Here is a 24,939-nt window from a genome sequence, read left to right as displayed (position 1 = left end):
AGCTCAAGGACTGGAATTTCCCAGCAGCCTGTGCAGGTAAGCTGGCGACTGCCAAAGGCCTTTGGAAAAGAACTGGTAACAGCTCTAAGACTCCAGGCAACGCATCTGGGTGATGTTTCTGTTCCAACTTCCCTGGCTCTAGAGAGTCTCCTGGCTCTGTGTCGCCCTGCCTGTGCCGGAAGTTCCTGGCAGGGAGTGAGTGGGTGACTGTGTGTGTGTGTGTGTGTGTGTGTGTGCGTGTGTGTGTTGGGTGGGTGAGTGGTTTGGTACTAGGGAAGACGGGGCAGTAATTCTTGCTGGGGTGACATCTCTGAGGTCCTGCTTGGCTTCATGGAACCCATTTAGAGATCTAAGAACCTGGAAGAGTTAGACTTACCACGTCTGGAAAGAGTGCCTCCTCTCCCTGCATTCTCTAGAGTAGACCATTGGTTCTCCAACTTGAGGACTTGAATTGCAGTCCCCACCCCCAGAGTTGCTAATTCAGTGGGTTTGAATCATTTGAGAATTTGCATTTCAATAAGGTCCCAGGTGACGCTGATGATCTGGATTCCACACTTTGAAAACCACTACCCTAGGCTTTTTTTGGCATCTCTAAGCCCTTACTGTAGCTGCAAAGTGGTCAGGGTGTGTGTGCCCAGCCCCACCCTCTGTATATTCTCCATCGGTCACTGGCCTTTGTGTTGACTGCCTTTCCCAGCTTTCAGAGGCAATTTGATCTTGCTGTCTGTGCTGTCTGGTTCTTGGGGCAGGGAACAGCTGATAGCTACCTTCTCCTTCCTGCCATCCCTCACCCTCTAGGTGTGCTTGAGACCTAGCCCTGGGCCAGGCTGGAAAGGGCCTGAGGAAGGGATCCCTTTCATGTGCTCCTTTAGATTCATGCAAGGCCAGGCCTAGAGGGGTCGCTGTTGCACTTCTGCCAGCGACAGGATGTCCTGGGCGTGATGCTTTCTTTTTTTTTTCCCTTCTTTGCACATCATAGCTATTTGTGAGATACTTGCTGATCGGCTGATTAACTGTTTGGGGAAACTTACCAGGAGGGGAAATAGAATAAAATGAAGATTCTTCTCAATCCTGCCATGGACTAGGACAAAGTTTTGATAGGCGTTTGCCAGCTTGGCTAAGGAGGCAGGGTCTCTCCTCTTTGGTCTCCTGTGTCAGAGGCCCCTGGGTGGGAACCTTGAAGCACCAGCCTGGAGTGGGAGCCAGCAAGGTCAGCGTGCTTCAGTGCTGGGAGCTTTGGGACTGTCTCAGCAAGCTGGAGACCGAGGAAAAGAAGGGGCAGGTGGTCCTTCGTGGGCTGGGGTCAACCAAAGCCACAGGGAGGCATCCTTTGTTTTTAGTAGCTCAGGGTCTCCAGAAAAGGCAAGTTTCTTTAGGAATGTAAATGAACATTTACACCAGGAGGTTTAGAAAACGTCAAATGTGAATAATCATGGCATTTAACATTGGGATTAGGATGTCAGTCTCCAATTAAGATGAAAATAAGCCATGTGCAACCCATTAGGTTTTCAAACTTTTTCTTTTAATTGGTTGTACTTTGACACTGCATGTTTAGGAAATGGCTAAATTTGCTCTAGGTTCCCTGTTTAGTTATTGCTATTGTATGTTGGGATCACCAGGGTTGCTTTGAAAAATCCTGATGCCCTGGTTATACCCCATATATGGAACCTGGACACAATAGTTTTTGAGGATCCCTGTGTGATTTTTGGAGTGCAGCTAGTATCATGAACCCCTGAGCTACTGATTGAGTGGTTGAAGGGGCCATTCTGAAGCAAATCAGATTTTGGGGTGTCTGCTTAGCCTTCAATGAGTGCCACGACTGCTCTCTCCCCGCAGGAAGGAACCGTCAGAAACTACTACAAGACCCTCCCCATCACCAACAGCTCCAGTTGACAAGACCCAACCCAGGTGGGTCAGTTTCTCTCTCAGAGGAAAATGGAATGGGGGCTCAGAGATTTGAGCTATAACTGGGCTCTTCCCTGGAACAGAGCAGAGGAGAGGCCTGGTCAGAGCAGCAAGAAAAGTTGATCTGGGGCTTCCTTGGTGGTGCAGTGGTTAAGAATCAGCCTGCCAATGCGGGGGTCACAGGTTTCAGCCCTGGTCCGGGAAGATCCCACATGCCATGGAGCAACTAAGCCCGTGCACCACAACTACTGAGCCTGTGCTCTAGAGCCCGTGAGCCACAACTACTGAGCCCGTGAGCCACAACTACTGAGCCTACATGCCACAACTACTGAAGCCCATGCACCTAGAGCCCGTGCTCTGCAACAAGAGAAGCCACTGCAATGAGAAACCCGCACACTGCACTGAAGAGTAGCCCCCGCTCGCCGCAACTAGAGAAAGCCTGCCCGCAGCAACAAAGACCCAACACAGCCAAAAATAAATTTAAAAAAGATTGACAAAGTGAAAAATATATATATATTAAAAAGAAAAAAGTTGGTCTGCAGAGAGAAGCTACCTCTGTTCCTGCCATCACCTCAGCCCCTGTTGTCCCAGTCCTTCAGGAAGTGTGGCTGCCACCCTGCCAGGAGCGCCAGAGGTCACCCACAAATCCTTATAACAATCTCCCCCTGCCCCTACTGTTTGGCTTAAGCCAGCTCTAGTGGGTTTACGTTACTTGTGACCGAAGAGGCCTGACACATGCAAAGGCAACAGTACAACAAAAGCACACAAAAACAAGCGTGTATTCACCACCCTACACAGACACACATACACTCATACACACATCCGGTGTTTGAACCAGGCTTTTTGTAACTCCATGTGGTCCCAATGGAAGACTCTTTGGAATCTGTATTTTCCGGAGTCCACTTGGAGAAACCTCAGCTTTCAATTCAATTGGGAACAGCAGTGGTTCCCTAATGTGCCTCCATGAGCTTCATCAGAATCACCTGGAGGAACTGACTTACAGATACACGTACAAGGATCGCCAAGCACTAGCCCCAGAGAGGCAAAAGCTATCCAGTATGAAGAGGATCATGAAATCCACACTTTAAAAACTTTCTTTGTGAGACTTTTTTTTGGGGGGGCCACACCATGTTAACTCCCTGACCAGGGATCAAACCTGTGCCCCCTGCATTGGGAGCACGGAATCTTAACCACTGGACCACCAGGGAAGTCCTCTCTCTGAGATTTTGATGTGCATTTGAGTCTACTGGGATCAGGCTGGCTGAATTAGTGTAACTTATGAAATTCCCCTTTAGCCTCTTTTCTAGTTGGAGGTGGTGTGTCCCCCCATCATGTCTGGGAGATGGATTCTTTTTTTTTTTGGCTGCCCCGTGTAGCATGTAGGATCTTAGTTCCCACGCCCCCTGCATTGGAAGCGTGGAGTCTCAACCACTGGACCACCAGGGAAGTCCCTGGGAGATGGATTTTGAAGGCATTTTGTTCGAGAGATGGATAAGAGCCTAGTCTGTGGACATATACAAAAGAGCCCCGTGAAGTTCAGGCTTGTTGAACTGGTCAAATGAATTAGATCATTTACTTTGCCTATAGACTCAACTCCTCCCCATCCAACCCCCACCCCCAAAACAGTGTTTGTATGTGTGTGCGAGTAAAGCAGCAAATGTACTTTTTATTTTAGAAACAAAAATATCATTTCTGACCCAACAATAGCCGGATCCCTGTGAATGAAGGGTTTGCATATTTTCCTGTTTTAACGGTTCTAGTATAAACAACCCAAGCCCAGGCCTGATTGTCAGTAGGTCCTGAGCAGCCCAACCAGAGTGCTGGAAATGACTCCTTCAGCCCTGAGAACCTGGACCCGGCATAGTGCCAGGATTCAGGCTTGTGTTTAACAGTAGCAATGGGGTCAGGAGTTGAGGGAGAGGGCAACTGCAGTGATCCCCAAGACCATAGCTAATGCCAGAAGCAATAGCAATAGCAGCTGCAGAGGCAGTAGGAGCAGTAGTTACCATGTATTGAGAATTTCTTTGTTCAGGCACTAGGCTAAGTGATGTAATAATACTGAATACTTTAAAAAGGCTCAGTGTGATAAAAGCTGAATACTTTAAAAAGGCTCAGTGTGATAGCATTATTATTCCAAGTTTTAGAATGAGGTTCAGAGACGTTGAGCAGCTTTTCCGAGGTCACACAGCCTCTGAGGGAAGCTCCAGGATCCAAATAAATGCATGTTTGACTCCTATTACAAGATACTGCATGCAGAAACCCAGGCTGCAGATACCGTCTTGAGTGCCAGCTGGGGATACAGGGCTTGGTCCTAGAGGCAGGCAAGGGCAGCTCTTCAGGCACGTTGCTGGTCCCTGCTCTCTTTCAGGACATTTCTTCCAGCACCCCAGCTCCACTGGTCTCCAGCAAAGAGAAATAAATAGCTGTCAGCAGAGTCTGGAAGGCCCTCTCCCAGCTCAAGGCAATTCCCACTTTCTGGGTGGATCCTTTGTGCCCTGAGAGTGGGACCACAACACTCCTTTTTGGGCCAGCAAGGGACTCAAGATTTTTTGATCAACTACTGATTCCATATTTAATGACCAGGAGAGTGTGATTCCTAGACCTGAAACAAAGCTGATTAGTGGGCTCCCCTGGTGGCGCAGTGGTTGAGAGTCCGCCTGCCAATGCAGGGGACACGGGTTCGTGCCCCGGTCCGGAAAGATCCCCCATGCCATGGAGCGGCTGGGCCCGTGAGCCATGGCCGCTGAGCCTGCACGTCCGGAGCCTGTGCTCTGCAACGGGAGAGGCCACAACAGTGAGAGGCCCGCGTACCGCAAAAAAAAAAAAAAAAAAAAAAAATCTGATTAGCGCTTTTATATTAAAAAATTATGGCTCACCTATATGATGAATTATTAAGCAGTCATTCCAAATCATCTTTCAAAGAATCAGATATGGAGAAACCCCCATAGTGAGAGGTTAAAAGAAGCAGGATACAAAATGGCAAATTCTATATAAAATATATTCTTGTAATTGTGGAAATTAGACTTATTAAAATAGATAAATAAAAGATCAGAGGAAAGTCACCAAAATGTTCACCGTGGTTACCTCATGGAGGAGGGGTGGGATCACCTGTAATTTTTGTTTTCTTTTCTCAATTTTCTATTTTCTCAATTTTCTTCAATATGAATTATCTTTGTAAATAAGAGGAAAAGGGAAAACGTGCAAAGTCCTAATATGTAGCACCGGAAGGGCACAGGTATGATTACTGAATAATTTTTATCCCACCTTGGATTCCAGCAGGCGGAAGCATCTTCTCCCATCATGGCCCAAGACTTGTTTCAAGAGTGACGACGGAGGCGCGGTCGCCACTAGGCTGACTCTGAGCGAGTGTGCCGTGCGGGTCGGGAACTGTGCGGGTCGGGAACCGGTCCTTTCGGATCCTTGGGGCTCCCTTAATTTGGTTGAGGAGACAAGTGCTCTGCAAGAAATAGAGGCAGCCAAGCGACAAGGAGACTATGTAGTGGAGTTGTAAGTCGAACGGAGCGGGAGGGCAGGGTTTTCTGGGTCTTGACCCAGGAGTGCTAGTGCCATGGTGCTGAAAATAAAGGGGCCTGAGCACAGACTGGGGTCTCCTCGGGTTCCCCAGAGTCCGCCAAATGGCCTGCCGTGACGTGACCGGTGGACGCCAGCGGGTTGCGGCTTCCCACCCTTCCCCCGCTTCCCCCGAGGGACGGTGATCCGGGCGGAAGCCCCAGAGCAGCTGGACTGCCAGAGCAGAGCTTCGGCTTTCTGAGCAGCCCCTGGTTGGAGCACCCGGAGTCCGGGGCCGGCGGGGAGCAGGGACCAGAAACTGAGAGATATCAGAGGGTATCGGCAGTGGTTGAAGGCGCGTCGGCCACTCCCGGGATCCAGCAAGAGTGGTGTTAGCCTCTCTGCGCTGTGGGGTAGCCTTGCCTTGCGCGAGCCCCTCTCGTGGGCTCAGCTCCTGGGCCGCTGAGGGAGTCTGCGATGATGTCGCTTAATGCCAGCAGAGGGCAGCCTGGAGGCAGCGAGGCCGCAAGGCGACCTCGCCGTGCCGCGGGCTCCCTTCCAGTGCCCTTGCTCGGCGGGATGGGGGCGGCCTTGGAGCCCGGGGACCAGCGACCTCAGTCTGCGGGAGCCGGGCGCCGAGACCCAAGGGCACCCGGCGAGATGTGGTCAGGCTGCAGCCCTCGGGCAACCTTAGTCTCCGAGTGCGAAGGCTTGGGGCGGGGAAGCGGCGGGGGGGCGGCGGGGGGGAAACCAAATGCCCCAGGAGAAAAAGCACGAAGCAAAGCCCAACACACAGGGAATATATATATAAGAAACAGGTTCCAAGCGTGTAGGAACCTTTTTAAATTATGTTGGTGAGAGCTAGAATAGTTTTCGCGTCCTTGGCGAGGGAAGTCGGAGGCTAAGAGCCGGATGTCTCGAGCCGCGCGCAGGAGACGTGGCGCAAGGAAGGACCTGGCGATCCCGGCTGGGGGCATCGAAGCCGCGGTCTAGGGATCCAGACTCAGCTAATTGGGGATTCCAACCCCGACCCTGGTCACTTCCCGGCTGTTGAATTTGGGGCAACTTACTGTACCTCTCTTGCCTCTGACTAATCACTTCTGTAAAATGGGCATGGTGAGCTCCGGCTCTTGCAGGGTCATTAGAGATTCAAGACAGCAGAATTCGTTCGTCACTGCTTCTGCTCTGGCACAACTCAGGGCTCCTGGTTTTGCGGCTGGGGTGAAAGGATCGCGCATTTGCCTGTCGTGGCTGCCTTGGGGATGCAGACCAGCCAGACTTTTGGGACCCAGCTGCGCGTGGGCGGTCACGGCCCTGGACTCTTAGGGTTCTCTTTCGCGGCAGTCCGGCGAGCCCCGAGCTCCCCTGCTCTGGGCACCAGGGTCACCGAGCTCTAGCAGTGCGCACTTTATCAGCGAACGAATTGAGACTAGACACCCGGCGCGGTGGGTTTCCCGGGAAGCCTGGCGAAAGGCCAAGGCCCGCCGGGCCTGGAGGTAGCTTAGGGCGGTAAACGGGCCAACCTCGGAGCGCGTCTAGCAAACACATCCACGTTCAACAGCGGGCGAGGTCTTTGGCTGGCCCCGCTCTCTCACAGTCTGCATGCAAACGGGCACCCATTAACTTGTCTTGGCTCGTTTCCCCACTTAAAATTCGAAAGGACAGTATCTCCAGGGTAGCTGTAAAAATCGTGATTAGAAACTGTAAAGGCCTATGTAAATATGAGGCATAATTACTACTCACGAGCAGCCGGCTCCATCAGCGTCTGCGCAGCGCGCGAACAGGGCAGATGCAAGAACAGAGTTCAAACGTGTGCACAGGTGTATCACGCGTGTGTAAATGTGTCTGCCTGTCTTTCTAGACTGATAACAGATGCACACACGTATGCGTGTACACGCACACGGATACGGGCTACCCTCGTGCAGAGGTGTCTAGGCACACTGCGCACGCGGACGCGACTGTTGGTGCCTGGAGGCAGAATGTGCACACTGCTCAGCCGACCCGTTTCTCTCCAACTGAGTCAGTGCCACCTGGGGAAGTAGGATCTCAGGTGCCGCTCCAGGGTGCGGCAAAGCCCGGATCCGGTCAGCGCCTCGGCGCCGCCAGGCTCCTTTATCTCTCATCTGATGGCCGGTGGGCAGCTCCAGTTTCAGTGGGGACCAAGATCCCCGAGTCAGCGGGTGGGGGCCAGGGGCGAGAGAGGAAGAGGTGGAGGGCGCTCCCGGCACGCGAGGCTGCAGGGCCTCACTTCCCTGGTCTGTCGCCTTTCCTTTTCCTCCCCAGGTCGCGTCCCCATGGAAGATAAAAGAGGGGCCCGGATCTTCCAGTAGGCTCAGGGAGAACGGCCCGGGCCCCTACCCCCACAAGCCATCATGAAGGGAAGGGAACCGAGGATTCGCCCTCAGCTTGGGAAAATGTGCGGCTGCAGCGCCGGCTGGGGGCCCCAGCGCACAACCTTGTTGGTGTACGCGGGAGGCGCGCAGCCTGACTGCTGAAGATCCCTCCATGTCCGCACGCGCAGGTCGCCGGGCTCGTCTTCCCCTTCTTTCTTCGGAAGAAGTCTGAGCTGCGCAGCACTCGCATCACCTGCGTGTGTCTGCGGAGAAACGGACCCTACGCGTACCCTGGGGTCTCCACACCGCCGTGCAAAGGCAACAGCACGGAGGCTTGAGCTCCGCGGCGACGCGCGTTTCTAAATCACAAAAAGCGGTAGGATAGGGTCACAAACGCTCTCCTGCCACCTCCGCAGACCCGTTCGGCCGACAGGAGGGCGTTACGCCGAAAATTTGAGGCCAAGAGCTGGAGGGGTCTCCAGTGCCGCGAGAAGGCACAGAGGCGCAGCGGCGAAGTCACGGCACGGGTTCGGATCCTGTTGGCCAACCGAGCCCAGCGGCCGCAAACGCCAGAGACGCATCAGAAGTTGCTCACGATTCCACTCTAGAGGACCAAATCAGGCGACGTCCGTCCCGGGGGTGGGAGGTGGGGGGAGACGGCGGGCATGGCCCCTCACCCCTCCTGGAGTCTTTAAATAGGAAAACGTAACGCTGGTGGGGACTGGGTCCAGGGAACTTAGTGGCAGAAGACTCAGGGCAAGTCGAGAAACGCGGATCCGTGCCTCAGTTGGGCCTGGGGCTGGGGGAGCAGCCTCTGGCTGGGTAGCCCCGTTCCGGCAAGGCCGGCCTGTTGGAAGTGGCCAATGGACAGCCCCGCTGCCCCCTCCCTCGGGATTCCACAGGGCTCTGACCCGGCCTTTATCTTGGCGCGGTCAGCAGTCATGGGGGCTTCAGGAAAGAAGACAAAGGCCCGATGTCACTGCGGGCGGGGGCTCGGTTTCCTGACTCTGCTCACACTCACAGCCTTTGGGACTTGTTGGGGGTAGATTTTTAAAAATATGTGTCGAATTTCCTTCTTTCTCCCTAGAAACAAACAAAAAAAAAGCAAAAAGCACATTCACCTCATCCATAGGGATTGAAGTTTCCCGGGATCCTGTCCTTTCCTTTGCTTCGCCTGCCTAAAGAAAACTTTCCGTGGAGAATCCAGAAAAGGTTTTATTTTATTCAGCTTGATAGTGCTATTACTAAGGACAACGAGGTCAGGTTGAGCTCCCAACGCGGAGAAGCGGAGTCAGTTTCCCGGCGTGGGGGGTGGCTCGGGCGGCCAATGCTCGGTGCGCTCCGCCACCTCCGGGGACGGTCAGGGTCTCCTGCGCTTCCCCTGCTCGCCCTGCTGTCCGGAGCACCCTGAGCTCAGACGGGCCCAGTCGTTCTCACCGAAGTTTTAGAGCCGCCAGGAGGCACCGGGTCCGCGCCTGGGGATCCGCGCTTGCAGCGCCGTCACCAGGCCCGCGGACTGGAGGCTCTGGCGCCCGGGCCCGGCTGTGCGGAGCCACGGCCCCATGCGGTCTCCGCTGTCACCCGCGGGCTGCGCCTCTGCCCGCCGCAGCTCGGCCAACCCGTTTCCTGCGTTTACCCCTCAGGTTTCCCGTTTCTCCACAAAGACCGGGGAGAGCCTCTCCCACAAGCTGACCTCCGCCACCTCCCACCTCGGGGCTACCTACTGCTTTTCTGAAAAAGGGGGAAAAAGTTCTAACAGCCCCGCGTTCCAGAGGGAGGCACCTGAGGGCGTGGGGGCGTCGGCCCAAGAGCTTGAGAGTGGCGGCTGCTGCTGGTCCCAAGCGCCTGAGTCGGTGTCACTTCGCAGGTCAGTGGGCCTTTCTCAGGGAAAACCTCATGTATTGGTGAAGACTGGCTTAGGAGAAGCGAGAGGGCCGTTGGAGGAGCCCCGGACCAGGCTCTCCGTCTGTGCCCCCACGAATCGGGTATTCCCAGCAACAGAACACGCCTCACCCCCAGGGTCAAGGGGCTGAGGCAGGGTGGATGCAATTGCCCGAGCCCGGACGGCCAAGGTGATCAGTGGCCTGGGCTCATGGGCCGTGCAGGGGTGGCCACAGCCGCTGCATTTGGATGTCATACCCTACAGAGTTACTATCAAAGGCTTTTCCTTTCTTCCTCTTTCCCTCCTTTCCCCATTCTCCCCCTTCTCTTCATCCCTCCCTCCCTTCCTCCCTTCTTTCTTACTTTCCTCTTTCAATAGGGGAAGGAAAACCATATTGACTATCTATTATAAACTGGGCATTTTGACATGAGAACATTTAATTATTTTAATAACCCTGGCAAGGTATATGTAATTCTATTTTACAGATGAGAAAACTGAAATTCAGAAGGGTTTTTTTTCCCCCAAGGTCCCACAGTTATTAAAGGAGGTCACCAGCCTCCACACTAGTCCTTCCAGGCTGAACAGTCCCTGTCCTTGCCCCCTCATGCACAAACCATCTCCCTGGGGTGACATGGTCCCAGAACAAGTTTGTGAGAGCTTACCACCGAGGAGGGAGCAGCCAACAGCTGGCATAGCAGATGTTTCCAGAGTAAAATCCGCCCACAGCTCAGACCCAGCCCTGTGCTTCCTTCTCCTCTGGATGGCTCCCCCTTCACCCACTGAGCTCCCCAACATCGAACATCAGTTGGCAGGTGGGTAGCTGGGCTCGGTACTCTCAGGTCTCTCCTTAAAATTTCTGAGGCTGTTTGACCGACAGACAGCTGGGTGACCTCTGTCTGGCTCCTTCTCTTCTCAGGACCCCAAACAAGATTTGGGGTTCCTGGGGCCCAGACACTCTTGTGACAGAATGGAGCCCTCTCTCCAGAAAGCAGAAAGCCAATCAGATCACTTGGTTTCAAGAATCCTTCAGAAGTGAAGTGAAGAATCTTTCACTTCTGGTTGTGGTTCTGGGGCATGAAGGTCGCTCCCAACCACTCCAGGCCTCCGGTCCCCACCACAGAGGAGAGGTGTGGGCTCCTGGGCCCATCCCTTCATACAGGTTCCACAGGCTACTCCCAGAAGCAGGGGCTGCCCTCCAGAGGCAGCGGGACTGACAAGGCATAGTCACCGCTGGCTTATCTCCACAGAGTGGGAGCATCGCAGGAAACCTCAGCCTGACCAAGCCGCTCTTCCTGGAGCCTGACCCACTCCTGGAGACCAGGAGCCTGGCTCAGCGGTTCTGGTGCACCAGACCTCCATTAAGGGAAGAGTTTATTCATGGGCCGATTGTCTTGGGTCTGACCCAGTTTCCTGGCCCATCCTCTCCTGCCCATCTGGCTGCAAGAAGCCCTGGTCCACCCCTGGTTTCCACCCACCACCAGGGGGCTCTTCCCAGCCTGGAGCTCCAGCCTTGGCTAGCGAGAGGCCCAGGCAAGGGCAGAAGGACACCTAACCTCAGGCGAAAGGTCTTGGGCTTCCTGCCTGCCCAAAGCCAGGAGGGAGGGCAGTGAACGCTTTACTTAGGCAAGGGGGAAACAGGCCCAGAACACCCTCTGGAGTAGGGTGCAGAGCCATCCCAGAGAACCTCCTAGGTCCCCATTTTACAGTCCCTTGGTGCATGTACTGCACTGGCAAAGATTTCTCCCAGGTCCCCCTGGGAGAGAACTGGACACTCTCCCCCACCAGAACCCAAGTACTCTGGCTGGGCAGTTCTAGGGGGTGGGGATGACCAAGAATTTGTGTGTAAACGTGAGGAGAGGGGCTCATCTTGTCAGTGCTGAGTGTGAGGATGTTTACATGCAATCCAAGTGCGCACATACTCCTCATTCAACGCCATGTGTAGCAACTCATTACCCAGGACATGCAGAAATTGGCAACGTATTTATATCAAGCTATTTACGTTGTATTTACAGTGCACTCTGGCAAACATATATACATATACCCACATGGTCTGGCCATCTAGACCAGACTGTATACGCTAAGGCATAATTGCTACATATCAGGAACTCTCTTAAATACTTTTGTCCTTGCTTAGGGAATTCCTTAAATCATCTTCTCTAACAGAAACTCAAAAGTGCAAAGAGGGAGAGGAAAGAAAGGAAATGAAAGATGAAGAAAATCAACCATTGCCCCGAACTTGTAACACTGGGGGGAAATGACCAAACTGTAGAGATTTGGAGAACCTCCTGGGGCTGGAATTAGAGACAGATGTCTTTCTGCGGGCATCCATGGGGAAGTGGGGTATGACTTGGCTCCCTTCTCTCAACTCCTCTAATCCCTGTGTAGACCAGGAATCCCTCCCCGATTCCTCCATCTCATCCTCCGAACTGGGTGAGGCTACTGCTCTTTCCCCAGTCGTGGGTGCCTCTCGCCTTTCAGTTCTTGGGGGACAGAGAAAGGCTCTGTCCTTCAGCGCTGGCCTAGGCCAACTTCCCCACCTCACTGGAGGCTCTGCCCAGAAGACTTCCCTTGTCTTCTTTCTCTGCTTGGAATAGCAGTTGTGGGGTGCTGAGAGCCAGCCTTGGAACAGAGAGCCTCGACCAGCTGAAGCAAAGGCTCTGTATGTATTCTCTGTTTTCATTCAACAAACCAAAATTATATACCCAGAACATAACTGCATATGTTACCAATGACTTATGAATGCAACACACGCTGTGGTCCCAGTAACCATTCCCTGAATATTAGCCATATGATTATTACAATGCCTAAAATATATGCCCTCTCTGAGGGTGAATGACAGATATACACACCTCTCTCCCTGTCACCGGGACATGACTTACACTGTACACACACATTTGCAGCAGGCATAGACTACACAACTACCAATGAGATACACGTTCACATCACAGAAAGCACGGGCAAGCACGCAGCCATCTACTTTCTTTTCCCCACCTCACCTTAGTCAGCCAGACAAAGGTGCGACAGGTTGCCAGAAGCACCCAGACACCAAGCCTGACCAGCCTCTTGGGTTTCTCGCCTGCCGGGGCTGAAGCTCATCTGCAGCCCGCTCTGGTTCCCCTGGCCCTGGCAGGCTCCAGTCCCGGTCTCGGGGTGATGCTCCTCAGAACCCGCACGGCTTCAATCTCCACCTTCCAGCCTCCCCGGGATGCCCGAGGAAGAAGTGGGATTTCTGAGCCTGAGCCACTTCCCCTTGGGGCCAACCACACATAACAGGGCTCCCACTCTAACATTGCCGAGGCGTAACCACCAGTATAGGCTGAAGTGGGAGGCCTGCAGGCTCATTCCTTGCCGCGGGCAGCTCCTCCCGGCTTACTGGTCGGCCTGGACCTGTGGCCACTGCTGTACAGGCTGGGTGGGGGGCAGCGAGCAACACGTGGCTGGGAGCGGGGTCCAGCTCAAGCTGCGCCGCCGCAGTGGCAGCAAGAGTTGGTTGATACTTGTCATCCCACCGAACGACTGAAAGCTGACCACCTCTAATCCTCCTCTCAGCCCCGGCCTGTAATCCGGTCGAACTCCCGTGTGCCTGCGCGGAAGCACCAGTCTGAATTCGTTATTCGAAGAGTCTCATTAAAGAAAAAGAGAGAGAAAAGATTACACTTCTACAGCCAGGCCGTATGTTCACCTATCTCTGATATTGCCAAATCTCTTACACATATCTCAAGGTAAATGAATTCTGACCATTAAAAATAAGGCAATCAGTCACTCGTTAACGTTTGTACAGAGGTTTTCAGCTTACAGAGCATTTCCGCAACCAGGATTTTATCTATTTGGAATAAACTCTTCTGGCTGTTAGATTTAACTGGAAAAATTGAAAAGCATGAAGACAATATAATAATAACACAGCCCATACACCTAGCACGGCTGTGGAGGAGGTAAAGTTCAAACTTGCATGGATGCAAAAATAGAACAAATCCTACGTACAGTCACGCCTTGTGAAAGAACCACGGCAAATAATGTCTCTGCGATGACGTGAAACAGCCTCAACAGACCAGCGATGACACAGAAAACAAACAATCCCCGGGAAAACAGAGCAGCAGCGACAACCACAAAGGCCCCCCACTCCAGCTGCCCTCAACCCTTGTTTATCTGAAAAAGGGTAACTTTTTGCTGAAAATCTCCCTCTTTTAACTAGCTGCTGAACAAACTTAGACGCGACGTAAATAATATAAGTCCGTGTGAAAAGAAAGAACAAAAAAATTTATTCGGGAATCGACAAGACAAAACAACAACAAACGAACAACAAAAGTGCTCTAGTTCTTTCTAGAAAAATTTGGTCCTCCAAACGACACACTACAGAACAACCAGGTCTAGAGTTTTGGGCCAGCAGGCTCGGGGCCACAAGCCCGCCTGGTCCGACTGCTGCCGGGTTTCACATTTCTCCTGCCCAAGGTGGGAGAAGCAAGACGTTTGAAAAACAAAAATCAGGGAGGGGATGAGTTGTCCCTGCAGCTTCCGCCAGGCAGGCAGTGATCTCCCGGCGCTCGGGGGTTTGCATCGGAAGATAGGGGAAATTTTTTGATATTTTTTTAAAAGATAGGTTGAGGGGGGGAAATCCTCTAGTTTGCAGAGGAAACCGTCTGTTACTGGGCATATTCTCCTACCTCTGTGAACACAGCTTTTTGAAGGGCCGACAGGAATTCTACTTCAAATCTCCTGTAGAGAAGATTTTCATGTTTTGCTTTAGCAAACTCCAAGGCCACAATACTTCGCCGGTTTTCCGGTGAGATTTTTCTTTTAAAAAATATATTTTTTGATATCATCTAAAATAGCCCTCCCCATCTTTTTAGCAAAACATTAGCCAGCCGCCCGGGCCTGAAGGGGCCCGAAGCGCCGGGATGGAGAGCGGGGGAAACGCAGCCTCTCTCCGAGCCCGGATGCGGTGTAAACCCGGGCGCAGGCGGCCGAGCGAGGCGGCCCCGGCTCCCTGCTCCGGCCCAACCCCCGCCCGGCCCAGTGGGCCCCAGCAAGGGGCTTCTGAACAGCTCCAAGAGGGTACGCGGAGCAAATACACTTTCGTCCCTTTCTCGGTCGGCACGGGTCTCGTTGCCCGCCCAGGCCAGCGCTTCTAGCCAAGGATGGCGCGGCAGCCGGACGGAGAGAGCCGAGCGCGAGCGCACCGACCTGTGAGAGAAGGCCAGGAGGTCTGCGCCGCCGACGCCCGGCTGCACCTCGGCCCCGGGCACTTCCTCTCCGCCGTGAATTTTGGCAACCGGTGTCCAGCCTGGACGCTGGGGCGCCTGGAGAAGACTAGGCCTGTAGAAAACGCGTGGAGAGGCGGCCTGTAGGCCGGAGGAGCGAAAGGGCATAGAGGGCAGGGAGGCGAGCACAGGAGGAGAAGCGGAGACAAAGAGGAGCGAGGGGAGCCGAGGGGAGCGCGGAGGCGCAGAGGGGCCGTGGGCGCTGGCTCAGGGGGCGGCCCCAGCGGGCGCGCGGTCTGGCTGGCGGCGGTGGCTGCGTCCAAGGCCGGCGTCGCGCGTTCCTGCATCCTCGCAGACGGCGGGCCCTGGCCTTTCAGAGATCGAGGCGCGAGTGCAGCGCGCCGGTCTTGCTGTCGTGGTCCCAGTAAGAGCAATGCATCATGGCGAGCTCGGGCTGCCGGGCGCAGGCGAACTGCAGGCCGGGTGCGTTGGTGGGCGCGGGCGCCGGGGGCGCGGCAGTAGCCGGGCTGGCGGGGCTGAGCTGGCCGGGGGGCGGTGCGGCGGCCCCGTGGTGCGGCGGGGCCGGCGGGGGTGCGGCAGCCGCGTGCAGATGGTGTGCGTGCGGGTGTGAGTGGGGGTGAGGCGGCGGCGGCGGGGGCGCGGCGGGCGGGCCTCCCAGGCCGTTGTACGAGTTCACTACGCCGGGAGGCAGCGCCATGCTCTGCACGCGTGAGTACGGCCCGTACGAGGCAGCCGGGCCCGCCAGCCCCTTGACCACAGCGGCCGCGCCTGGGCTGCCCGGGCCTGCGGCCGCCGCTGCTGCGGCCGCCGCCGCAGCGGCCGCCGCCATCTGGCACGAGGCGTAGGGCATGGGCGAGGGCGGCTGCGGTAGCGGCCACGAGTTGTTGAGGAAGCCGGACTGCAGGTACTTGGGGGGCGCCAGGTAGCCGTAGCCGTCGGTTCCCGCTCCTGCCACGCCGCAGCCACCCGCGGCACCTCCGGCCCCAAAGAGCCCCTTGCCCGGCTGGAAATGCGCGGGTGGCGGCCTGAAGGGTCGTTTCATGCGGCGGCGGCGCCGGTAGTTGCCCTTCTCGAACATGTCCTCGCAGGCCGGGTCCAGCGTCCAGTAGTTGCCCTTGCGCTCGCCGCCGCCCTCGCGCGGCACCTTGATGAAGCACTCGTTGAGGCTGAGGTTGTGGCGGATGCTATTCTGCCAGCCCTTCTTGTTCTTCTCGTAGAACGGGAACTTGGCGATAATGTACTGGTAGATGCCGGACAGCGTGAGCCTCTTCTCGGCGCTCTCACGGATCGCCATGGCGATGAGCGCCACGTACGAGTATGGGGGCTTCTGCGCCGGGTCCGGTTTCTCTGGGGCTGTCCCGGCGCCGCCGCCGCCACCCTTGCCCGGGCTCGGCGGCGGCGGCGCCTCGGGCTCCTTGGCTGCGCGGCCGGTCTCCGGGGCCAGCAGGGCCCCCGCGGCGTCCTCGGGCTCGGGATAGCTAGCCATCATGACAAAGCCGGCACGCCGCGGCCGGGTAGTCCCTGCTCTTTTCCGCTGGCGCTGGCGCGGCAAAGAGTCCCGGCGCACAAGTCCGCTCACGGCCGAGTCTCAAACTTCTGGAGACTGCGGATGCCGCCCGCGCTCTCGCTGGCGGCCTCTCGCGCCTCTCTCTTCTTTCCCTTCCCCTAGGGAGAGGTCGGCGGGAGTGGAACTCAGCCTCTGGCCATGGGCAGTCCGCCCAACAGAGAGGGGCTCCGGCTCCGCCGCCCCTCCCCGCCCAGGCCAGTCCCCGCCTCGGTGGGTTTTCTTTTCTGCGCTCTTCCCCTCCCCCCACCCTCCGGTTTCCCGAGGCAAGACCCGCGTCTCTGGCGGAGCTGCCTCCTGGAGTCCCTAGTGCGCCAGGAGCCTCGCTCTGTTCTGATTCGTATGGGCTCCGCCGAGTTCCGCTTGCGTCAGGCGCCTTCGCCCCTATAGCGGGGCGGCCAGCAGCGCATGGGAGAGTTCATCTCCAAGTCACTTTCTGTAAACGCCCCGCACAGCCCGGACCAGCCTGCCCCCTCCCAGCGAGCTTAGGGGGCCCGGCGGACAGCCGCGCTCACGCTCTCACAAGCCCTTGAATCTGCCGGTGCTCGCTCTGCGGACTGGGCCGGGAGATACCGAGGGCCTCGGCGGGGTCCGTCCGCATTTGGCCCGTGCCCTGGGAGCTCGGGCCCTAGCGGGGAGAGGCGCGCCAAGCCTCCTCGCAGCTTCCAGGTGAAAGAAAACGACTCCTTTGCTCTGCCCTTCGCTGCTGGCTGGGGGCTAAACTTCTAGCTCCGGTACGGGGGAGGGGCGGGACGGCGAGGGGGCCGGACGAGGGTGGGGTGCAGAGAGCTGCGCGTTGGCTTTGGGAAATTCAGCCCAGAAACGCGTGTCATTGAACGAAGAAACCTCGGCCTGTCCTGTCCCTTGCGCTCTCAGAGTGACTGGGCCGGGACGGAGCCGGGAAAGAAGATCTCTGGGAAGAGGGGCCCGGGGGCTCCGCCTGAAGCCCCTGCACCCTTCCTTGCGCCGCTCCTGGACCTAGGAACCAGACCCCTACTTAGTAATCGCGTCGTAATCCTACGGGTTGGATGTGTGCTTAAACACACAGAGACTCCCTTTAACCAAGTAGACCCCACTGTGCTCCTGCGCCGACACAGGCGCAGATGTTGCCGTGGGGCTTTGGGGGACTGTATATGTATGTGCACCGCATCACAAATAGAAGTCATGGGGAGGGTCTGTCCTTGTGACACGTGAGATACCAGCTGTCCGGGTGTGCGTGTGCTGGTGCAGAAACACAGGTATGCACATATACAAGGTGTGAGATTTATATTAATGGGGTAAAACACATTTATACTTATAGATATGTAATGGTATATGTGTGTCATGTATCAGAGTAAATGTGGCTCATGAATATCGCATCTTCTTTCTTTTTCCTCTTTTCTCTGTCCTCTCTCTCCTTTATTTATTCTTTCCTTCCCTTCCCCATTTCCCCTTTTCTTTCTTTCTCAATTCTTCCTGCCTCTCTCGCTGCTGGTGTATATAATCTATCACAGCCTAGGAAGAAAAACAACAGGCTGTAAGGGAGGTACTTGTTCAAATCTCTCTCCTGACAAGACATTTGTTCAATCTTTCTCCAGGGCTGAGGGGTGAATTCTCACCTACTTTCAGCAGAAGTCTGATTGGGACCCAGTTGCATGCAGGGAGGTTGTCTCAGGGGAAATCAGTGTTGGCAAAATAGTCAGGTGTGTCTTTTAACAGTTAACTCAGCCTTAACAAAAAGTCTGCCGTCATAAAGTGTGAGAGGTGGCCGGTGTTTTGAGTCTTCATGCCCCACACCCCTTGTCGCCGATGGGGCCAGGATACTTTGTGGAGGAAGGTGAACTGAATGGATGTCACGCGGGTGTGTGTAGTGGTTGGCATGTCTGGAGTGGCTGGCCCAATGCCTGTCACTACCTCTTCCTCCCAAGCTGCCCAGTCTCTGAGGAAGCCTGAAGGGCCACTGGTGGCCTATGGGCCTTTTCCCCAGCATCTACAGGCCGCACCCTCATGTGCGGCCTCTTCCCACTCAGGCCCCTGATCTGCATTCTGAGATTAAAGGAAAGGAGGACAGGGTGATCAGGCTCTTTGGAATTCAGCATCTTGAATATGACTCCAGAGAGCTCAGCAGGGCAGCCTGGCCTGAGCACCACAGTAAGAGGGAAAAGGTCCCAAGTGGCTTGATTGTTTTCTTTCACTGCTTCCAACATACACCGGGGCAAGCAGCTCGTCTTCAAAACTTCTGTGGTTGCTTCCTGAGCAAGAGCGAAGGTGTTTTCTTCTTCCTCACCCCCCTTAGTGCCCAGGCTATGGGTGGGAGTGGTGTGAGTTGGGTTTGGGGCTGCTGCAGATTGACCTCACTGTCCATCCTCCCCCAGGGCCTTGGCAGGGGAAAATACAGCTGGGGGGTGGGGGGCTGCTCTCTCCTCTGTTTTTTTCTGACCACCCAGGCTGGCGCCCCCTCTCTCTCCCTCTCCCTCTCCCTCTCTCCCCCTTGCAGGCATTTCCGCTGCTGGCCTGCAGCAGCCAGGTGTGACAGCATTGTTGTGTGTGTCATCACTTCCCTGAATTCCAAACTTGGCTCCCTTTTCAGCCTTTAAGGACTGTGTGTGTGTGTGTGTGTGTGTGTGTGTGTCTGTGTGTGTGTCTGTGTGTGTGTAGGGGTTGGGGGTAAAGGAAGGGGTTGCTCTCAAGGATTTTCTGAGTAGGAAGGAAGAGGAGTCCTGCTCCCAGGTATCGATCTCTCCAGGAAACGGTGGGGCGCGCCTTGGTTTACTTCTCAGCCCTCTTGGGCAGGTTGGGTAGGGCCCTGCTTCTGGGCGAGGTCGGGATCCCGCCGGCAAGACAGACCGCGCCGAGGCTTGTGTGGGGCCCCAGGGCGTTGCGGCGCGCAGGGCTCCGGCTCAGTGACCTTGGGGCGGTGCCCACGTCCAAGGGCCGGGCGGAGCTCCCAGCCTCTCCGGCCCGGGTTTCCCGGCGGCCCGCAGCTGCGGCTCCGGTCTTCCAGCCCGAGCACCGCTGGCCGACGCCGTGGAGACCCTACGACCTAGCGCGGCCGCCGGCCCCGCGTCCGCCCCGCGCGGCGGAGGCCCCGACAGCCAGAGCGAGCTGTGCTCTCCGCTCTGATGGAGCGAGGCGCTCCTCTTCGCACGGCCGGGAATCCTGCAACAGCGCTGGAGCGGCCCGCGCCTTGGGAGCCTGGAGGCCGGGCCCCGCCAGGTGAGCCGCCCGGCGACCCCGAGGCAGGCAGAGGAGTTTCCCTGGCCCCGCTCAGCTGGCCCCGAGCCGCCGGCGGCGGAGGCCCCCGAACACCCACCGCTCCCCGCTCCTGCGGGGCGAGAGGGAACTCTGCGGCGCCACGGCAGGAAAAGGGAAGCTTGAATACGCGTGGTGATTAGTACATACCCGCGCGACTCCACACCTCAACAGCTGTCAGCACCGTCCCGGCCCACCTCACCCTACGGACTCCAGGTCTCTCTACCCAGGTCACATTCCTCCATCCATCCATCTCTCTCTTAGTCAACCCCCGTTATCCCCTCCAGTTCTCCTTTCCCCCACTACTCTCTCACACTCACCTGTCACATATACTAGTTCAGATCCTGCACATTTTGGTGGAAAACCTGTCAGTCTGATGCTGGGACTCTAAGCCTCTTCACACACTCCCACACCCAGCTATCTCAAGACTGATCTCTTGGCTCCATGTCTGCAAGTCTGCCTCCCAGAAGCCTGCTGATTCTCTGATGTCCTTGGCCTGCGGTTAGGGTGACTGGGCTGCCACCTGGACGTCACCATGGCGAGGTTGCTGTTCAGAGTTCTTTTGAGAAGCTCAGGTACAGAACATATACCTGATGCACTTGAACACACAGGCCACTCACACAGGCTTCATCTCTGTCTTGTAGCTGTGCTTGCTGCCCGAACTGACAGGCTGCAGAGAAGTTTGCACGGTTCTCTCCCATGCACACACCCACACGGCGCCAGGCCCCAGGCCAGCCGATATTATTCTGCCTGGTTAGGATTAGCAGAGTCACTTACCCAAATATGTGCTTGGGAGAGAGAGTGAGAAAGAGTAGGGAAGTGGTGAGAGAGAGAGAGAGAGAGAGAGAGAGAGAGAGAGAGAGAGGAGAGATAAAGGGAGAGAGGGAGAGAGGACGCTATTACCCATTCTGGGGAAGAACTCACAGACCAGAGCTGAGAGCTGTTTCCAGTTGGTAAGTATCTTGCTGAATTCCCCCCCCTCCACACACCGGGCCTGCGGGTGGCTGGGCTGGGAGGCAGCAGGCCAGAGTTCTGGGTTCCTCCTTACCTTACTGGTGTTGGGCTTCAAGTCCATCAGCACCTCTTTGCCCCAAGGAGTGTACGCCCTACCCTGTAGCAGGCAGACTGCAGTGCAGTTGCAGACCTTTTTCCTGGTTGAGCCTAATTCAGAAAGAAAAGGCAGAGGGAGTGGTTCCTGGGCCATGTCAGGACCTCTCCCTTCCAAAGACCTCTGGAATGCTCTCAGAGAGAGAAGCCTAGGGTGGTAGGAGCTGCTGGCCAGCTTCCTCTGGTATCCTATGGCTCTGACTCCCATGGCCCAAAGCCATTTTCTTCAGCTCTGAACAGTGAGTACCCTGACAGTAGGCCCAAACACATGCTTGAGAGCGTGATGTATTCTTGTTTAAAGTTGCCTTTTTCCACATCCAAACTGTAAGCCTTGATGGGCAGAGACTGTGTCCTCCACTTCTCTCACTCAGTGCTTCGCACCAGGGTGGGCTTAATGCATTGTAGTGGAATGGGAACATGGCTGTGCTCCACAGAGGATTGAGAGATGCCACTTTCCTTATTATGAAGCTGGAATTTCTAAGAAAGGGACTGCAGGTGGGGAAGAGTGGCTGGACCATAGAGGGCCAGCTCAGGATCTGAGAGTCCTCTGTCGTCTGGGGCTATCTGCTCATTATGGTGGTACAGCCGTGCTGCTGAACCTTAGGCAGGGACACGGGACATCTTCCTGGTTCCCCCACCCCTCCCCCACCCCCTGATCATGGCGAGGATGTGTCTGAAACAGTCAGACTTAACTTTACTAGAAAGAGAGAGGCCTCTGCATCTGTGGCAGCTAGCTTGCAAGGTAAGGCCTGCTGTCTGGAGCCTAAGCAGGCCCATGAGGCGATGCCTGAAAGAGCTCTTCCTCGTGGTTCTCATTCATATTTCTCTCCAAAAATGGGCACCATCTAAAGAGCGTCCATGTAGGATGGCAGTTTTAGATGCCTAGCTTAGATGAAGTCCAGAGGAAGGGAGAAGGGCTGAGTTTTATGTTCCCTATTACTGGGCTTCCGAAGATTTCCATCACGTCAAAATGGTGTGTGTATGTGTGTGTGCCGTTTAACTTACATATGGTAAATGATATGCACCTCAAGTGTACAGCTTGATGTATTTTTACATATAATATAACATGTAACCGCCACTCTGATCAAGATACAGAGCTTTAACGTTTCTGTCACGTCAGAAGTTTCCCTCCTATCATTTCCTCATCCATACTTACTCCCAAAGGTAACAGGTATTCTGATTTCTGTCACCATAGATGAACTTGGCGTGCTTTGAGCTTCATATAAATGGGGCATACCACATGTACTCTTTTTACTGTGGTTCCTTCTGCGTAATATGTTTTTGATATCCATGCATCTTGTTGCATGTATCAGATATTATTGCCGTGTAATATTCCACAATTTGCTTATCCATTCACCTAGTGATGGACATTTGTGTTGTTTCCGGTTTGGGGATATCATAAATAAAGCTACTGTCAACGTTTTCTACATGTCTTTTTGTGAAGGGCATTTCATTACTCGTGAATGACTACGTAGGAGAGTAGGCATCTGTTTAGTTTTAGTAGAAATTGCCAGTTTTCCAAAGTGGAAGAACAAATTACAGTGTTATACAGACAGACAGACATGCTGTAACAGGCCTTTTCCTTCTAGAAAGCATTCTCTAAAGACCGCTGTGTACCTCCAGCTATTATTATTATTGTCATCATTATAAAGGGTTAAGATAGCTATCCTTTATTAAATGCTTATTTTGAACCAGGGATTTTACATGCATTTTCTCATTTCATTTTTTTTTTTTCAAGAGAAGGAAGGATTTATTACTTGCAGCAAGTAAGGAGAACACTAGGGACCTTTCCCAAAGCTGTGTCTCATTTCAATTTTTTTTTTTTTTTTTTTTTTGCGGTACGCGGGCCTCTCACTGCTGTGGCCTCTCCCGTCGCGGAGCACAGGCTCCGGATGCGCAGGCTCAGCGGCCATGGCTCACGGGCCCAGCCGCTCCGCGGCATGTGGGATCTTCCCGGACCAGGACACGAACCCGTGTCCCCTGCATCGGCAGGCGGACTCTCAACCACCGCGCCACCAGGGAAGCCCTCTCATTTCGTTTTTATGACAACTGAATTCCCTGGTGGTCCAGTGGTAAGCTGAGGGGTTGGTGCTATTCCCATTTGATAGATAAAGAAACTGAGGCTCACAGACGTTAAGTAACTTGCTGAAGGCCCCCAGCCACTAAGTGGCAGTTTGACTTTGGAACCCCGAGTTTCACCTCTGAGTGTGTGCCTCTGTTGCTTCCAGGTCAGGAACTCCTTCCTTCCGTCTGACCAAATCTAAGCTATTATTTATGAGGCCCATTTCCTATAACCTCTGGTCCTCCCCGCATACATGGTCACACCCACTTGAGATCTCTGTACACACACATATGCACACAGTCTTTGTCACAGCCATGCGCACCCACTGTGAAGAAGACGGGCATGGGGGCCAATTCATGAAAACCTCAAAGCTTGCCAAACCCAGGACTCTGCAACCTGACGGTGTTCCTCTCAGGGAATTTGCAGGAGAAGATTAGACCTGCAGAGAAGATTAGGCCTGCAAAGAAGATTAGGGACAAGTCTGCTTTCGGATGCTTCTGAGAAGAATTCAGAGAGCATCCTTCCCTGGGAAGAGGTGGGCATTTGGTCCTCCTCCCAACACGTTGAGCCAAGTCCATAACAGTGGTGATTTAAAGGCATCAGCCTGGGGCATCCCTCTCTCTGCAGGTTCGCCCAGGGATGTTTTCATCTGGGGTTGATGGGGATGATAGCCTGGAAATGTCACACCTTGCCTGGGAAAGTGGTAAGTGGGAAGGGTGTGTGTGGTGTGTGCAGGGAGAGAGCTGCATTTCAGGACATAGCACTTGACTGAGCCTTGCAGGGAATGGTCACTCTGGGAAGGAGAGCCAACAGCCTTCTCCTCAGGACCATATCCTGAGGACATGGTTCCCAGGTATCCAAGGCCCTGGGCTTCACTGAGAGGAGTGTGCTACCCTGTGGGTGGAGACAATACGTGGGCACTATACTGCGTACCGGGCCCCTCCTCAGGCTCCTTTTCAGACTAATTGAGGCCTTGCTGGGCTCTGGGTTTGTAATTGGGGGTAATTGCTGGCAGGCTGCTGTGGTGGTACAAGCAGGCTTTTGTTGGGGGAAACTATGGTCAGGATTTTGGAGCTTTGGGTGGGAATCCTTTCCAGGATTCCTGTGTGTTCTGTTCCAGGTACCTCCTGGCCCTAGCCTTTTGCTCGGAGGCAGCACTTCTGAGGAATGGGAACTAGTAGCACGTCTGAACAGGAAGGGCCCCCTCACGTGGATGATGGGAACTCAGGTCCAGAAATATACAAGGCCGGCTCTAGGCCACAGAGGGAGTGCAGGTGGAATGGAGGTGCTGGTGCCCGGTACTGTCACCGATGCACACCCACCACAGTCTGGGAGGCACCGTGGGGGAGTGGTTAGCACAGACCTCTGTCCCAGTTCTTACATCAGCCTTGGAGATCATGGAACCTTCCTGAGCTTCAGAGTTTTAACATTTTGTCATTCTTTGAACAGGCAATATACTTGCGTATACCAAAATTTAAAAAAATATAGAAGGTGCTCGCTTCAGCAGCACATTAACTAAAATTGGAACGATACAGAGGAGATTAGCATGGCCCCTGCGCAAGGATGACACGCAAATTCGTGAAGCGTTCCATATTTTTGTATAGCTGATTCACTTCGACATAAAGCAGAAACTAACACACCATTGTAAAGTGATTATACTCCAATAAAGGTGTTTAAAAAAATATACAGAAGGCTTACAATGAAAAGTCTCCCACTTCTGTCCCCAAGTCACCCTTCTCACAGGCAGCCAGAGACCCTAGTCTCTTCTATATCCTCCTGGACATATTTTATGCATATGCAAGCGTACCACATATGTTTCCCTGCCCTCCCTCACTTTTTGCACATGGCAGCATCTAATGCACAGTGTTCTGCACCTTAGAAATCTTTCCATATCAATGCCTTCACTTTTTAGAGCTGCATAGCATTAGCTTGTTTCCAATCCTTTGCTTTTATAACTAATACTGTAATGTAAAATCTTGTATACACCTAATTTTGTAGGCGTGTGCATATATCTGTACAAAAATTTCTAGAAGTATAGAGGTGGGTCAAAGGGTATATGCATTTGTAACTTTGATAGATGTTACCAAATCACCCTCCTTATAGATTGAAGCAGTGTACACTCCCAC

General features: G+C 54.5%; 1 protein-coding gene and 1 non-coding gene across 2 annotated transcripts; one reads left to right on the top strand and one right to left on the bottom strand.

Annotated features, from left to right (window-relative positions):
- Window positions 1-13,866: 13,866 nt before the first annotated feature.
- Window positions 13,867-17,848, bottom strand: FOXL2 (forkhead box L2). Its single transcript, XM_019934254.3, has one exon. The coding sequence runs from the start codon at window positions 16,336-16,338 to the stop codon at window positions 15,202-15,204; it is 1,137 nt and encodes a 378-aa protein (XP_019789813.1). The 5' UTR covers window positions 16,339-17,848; the 3' UTR covers window positions 13,867-15,201.
- Window positions 17,849-24,304: 6,456 nt separating this feature from the next.
- On the top strand, window positions 24,305-24,411 carry LOC117312286 (U6 spliceosomal RNA). Its single transcript, XR_004526542.1, has one exon. It is a non-coding gene; the product is annotated as a U6 spliceosomal RNA (small nuclear RNA).
- The last annotated feature ends 528 nt before the right edge of the window (window positions 24,412-24,939 follow it).

The sequence above is a fragment of the Tursiops truncatus genome, chromosome 4 (genome assembly GCF_011762595.2).
Source record: "Tursiops truncatus isolate mTurTru1 chromosome 4, mTurTru1.mat.Y, whole genome shotgun sequence".
Lineage (NCBI taxonomy): Eukaryota > Metazoa > Chordata > Mammalia > Artiodactyla > Delphinidae > Tursiops > Tursiops truncatus.
Note: the sequence above shows the minus strand (reverse complement) of the source record. Positions and strands in the feature narration are given on the sequence as shown.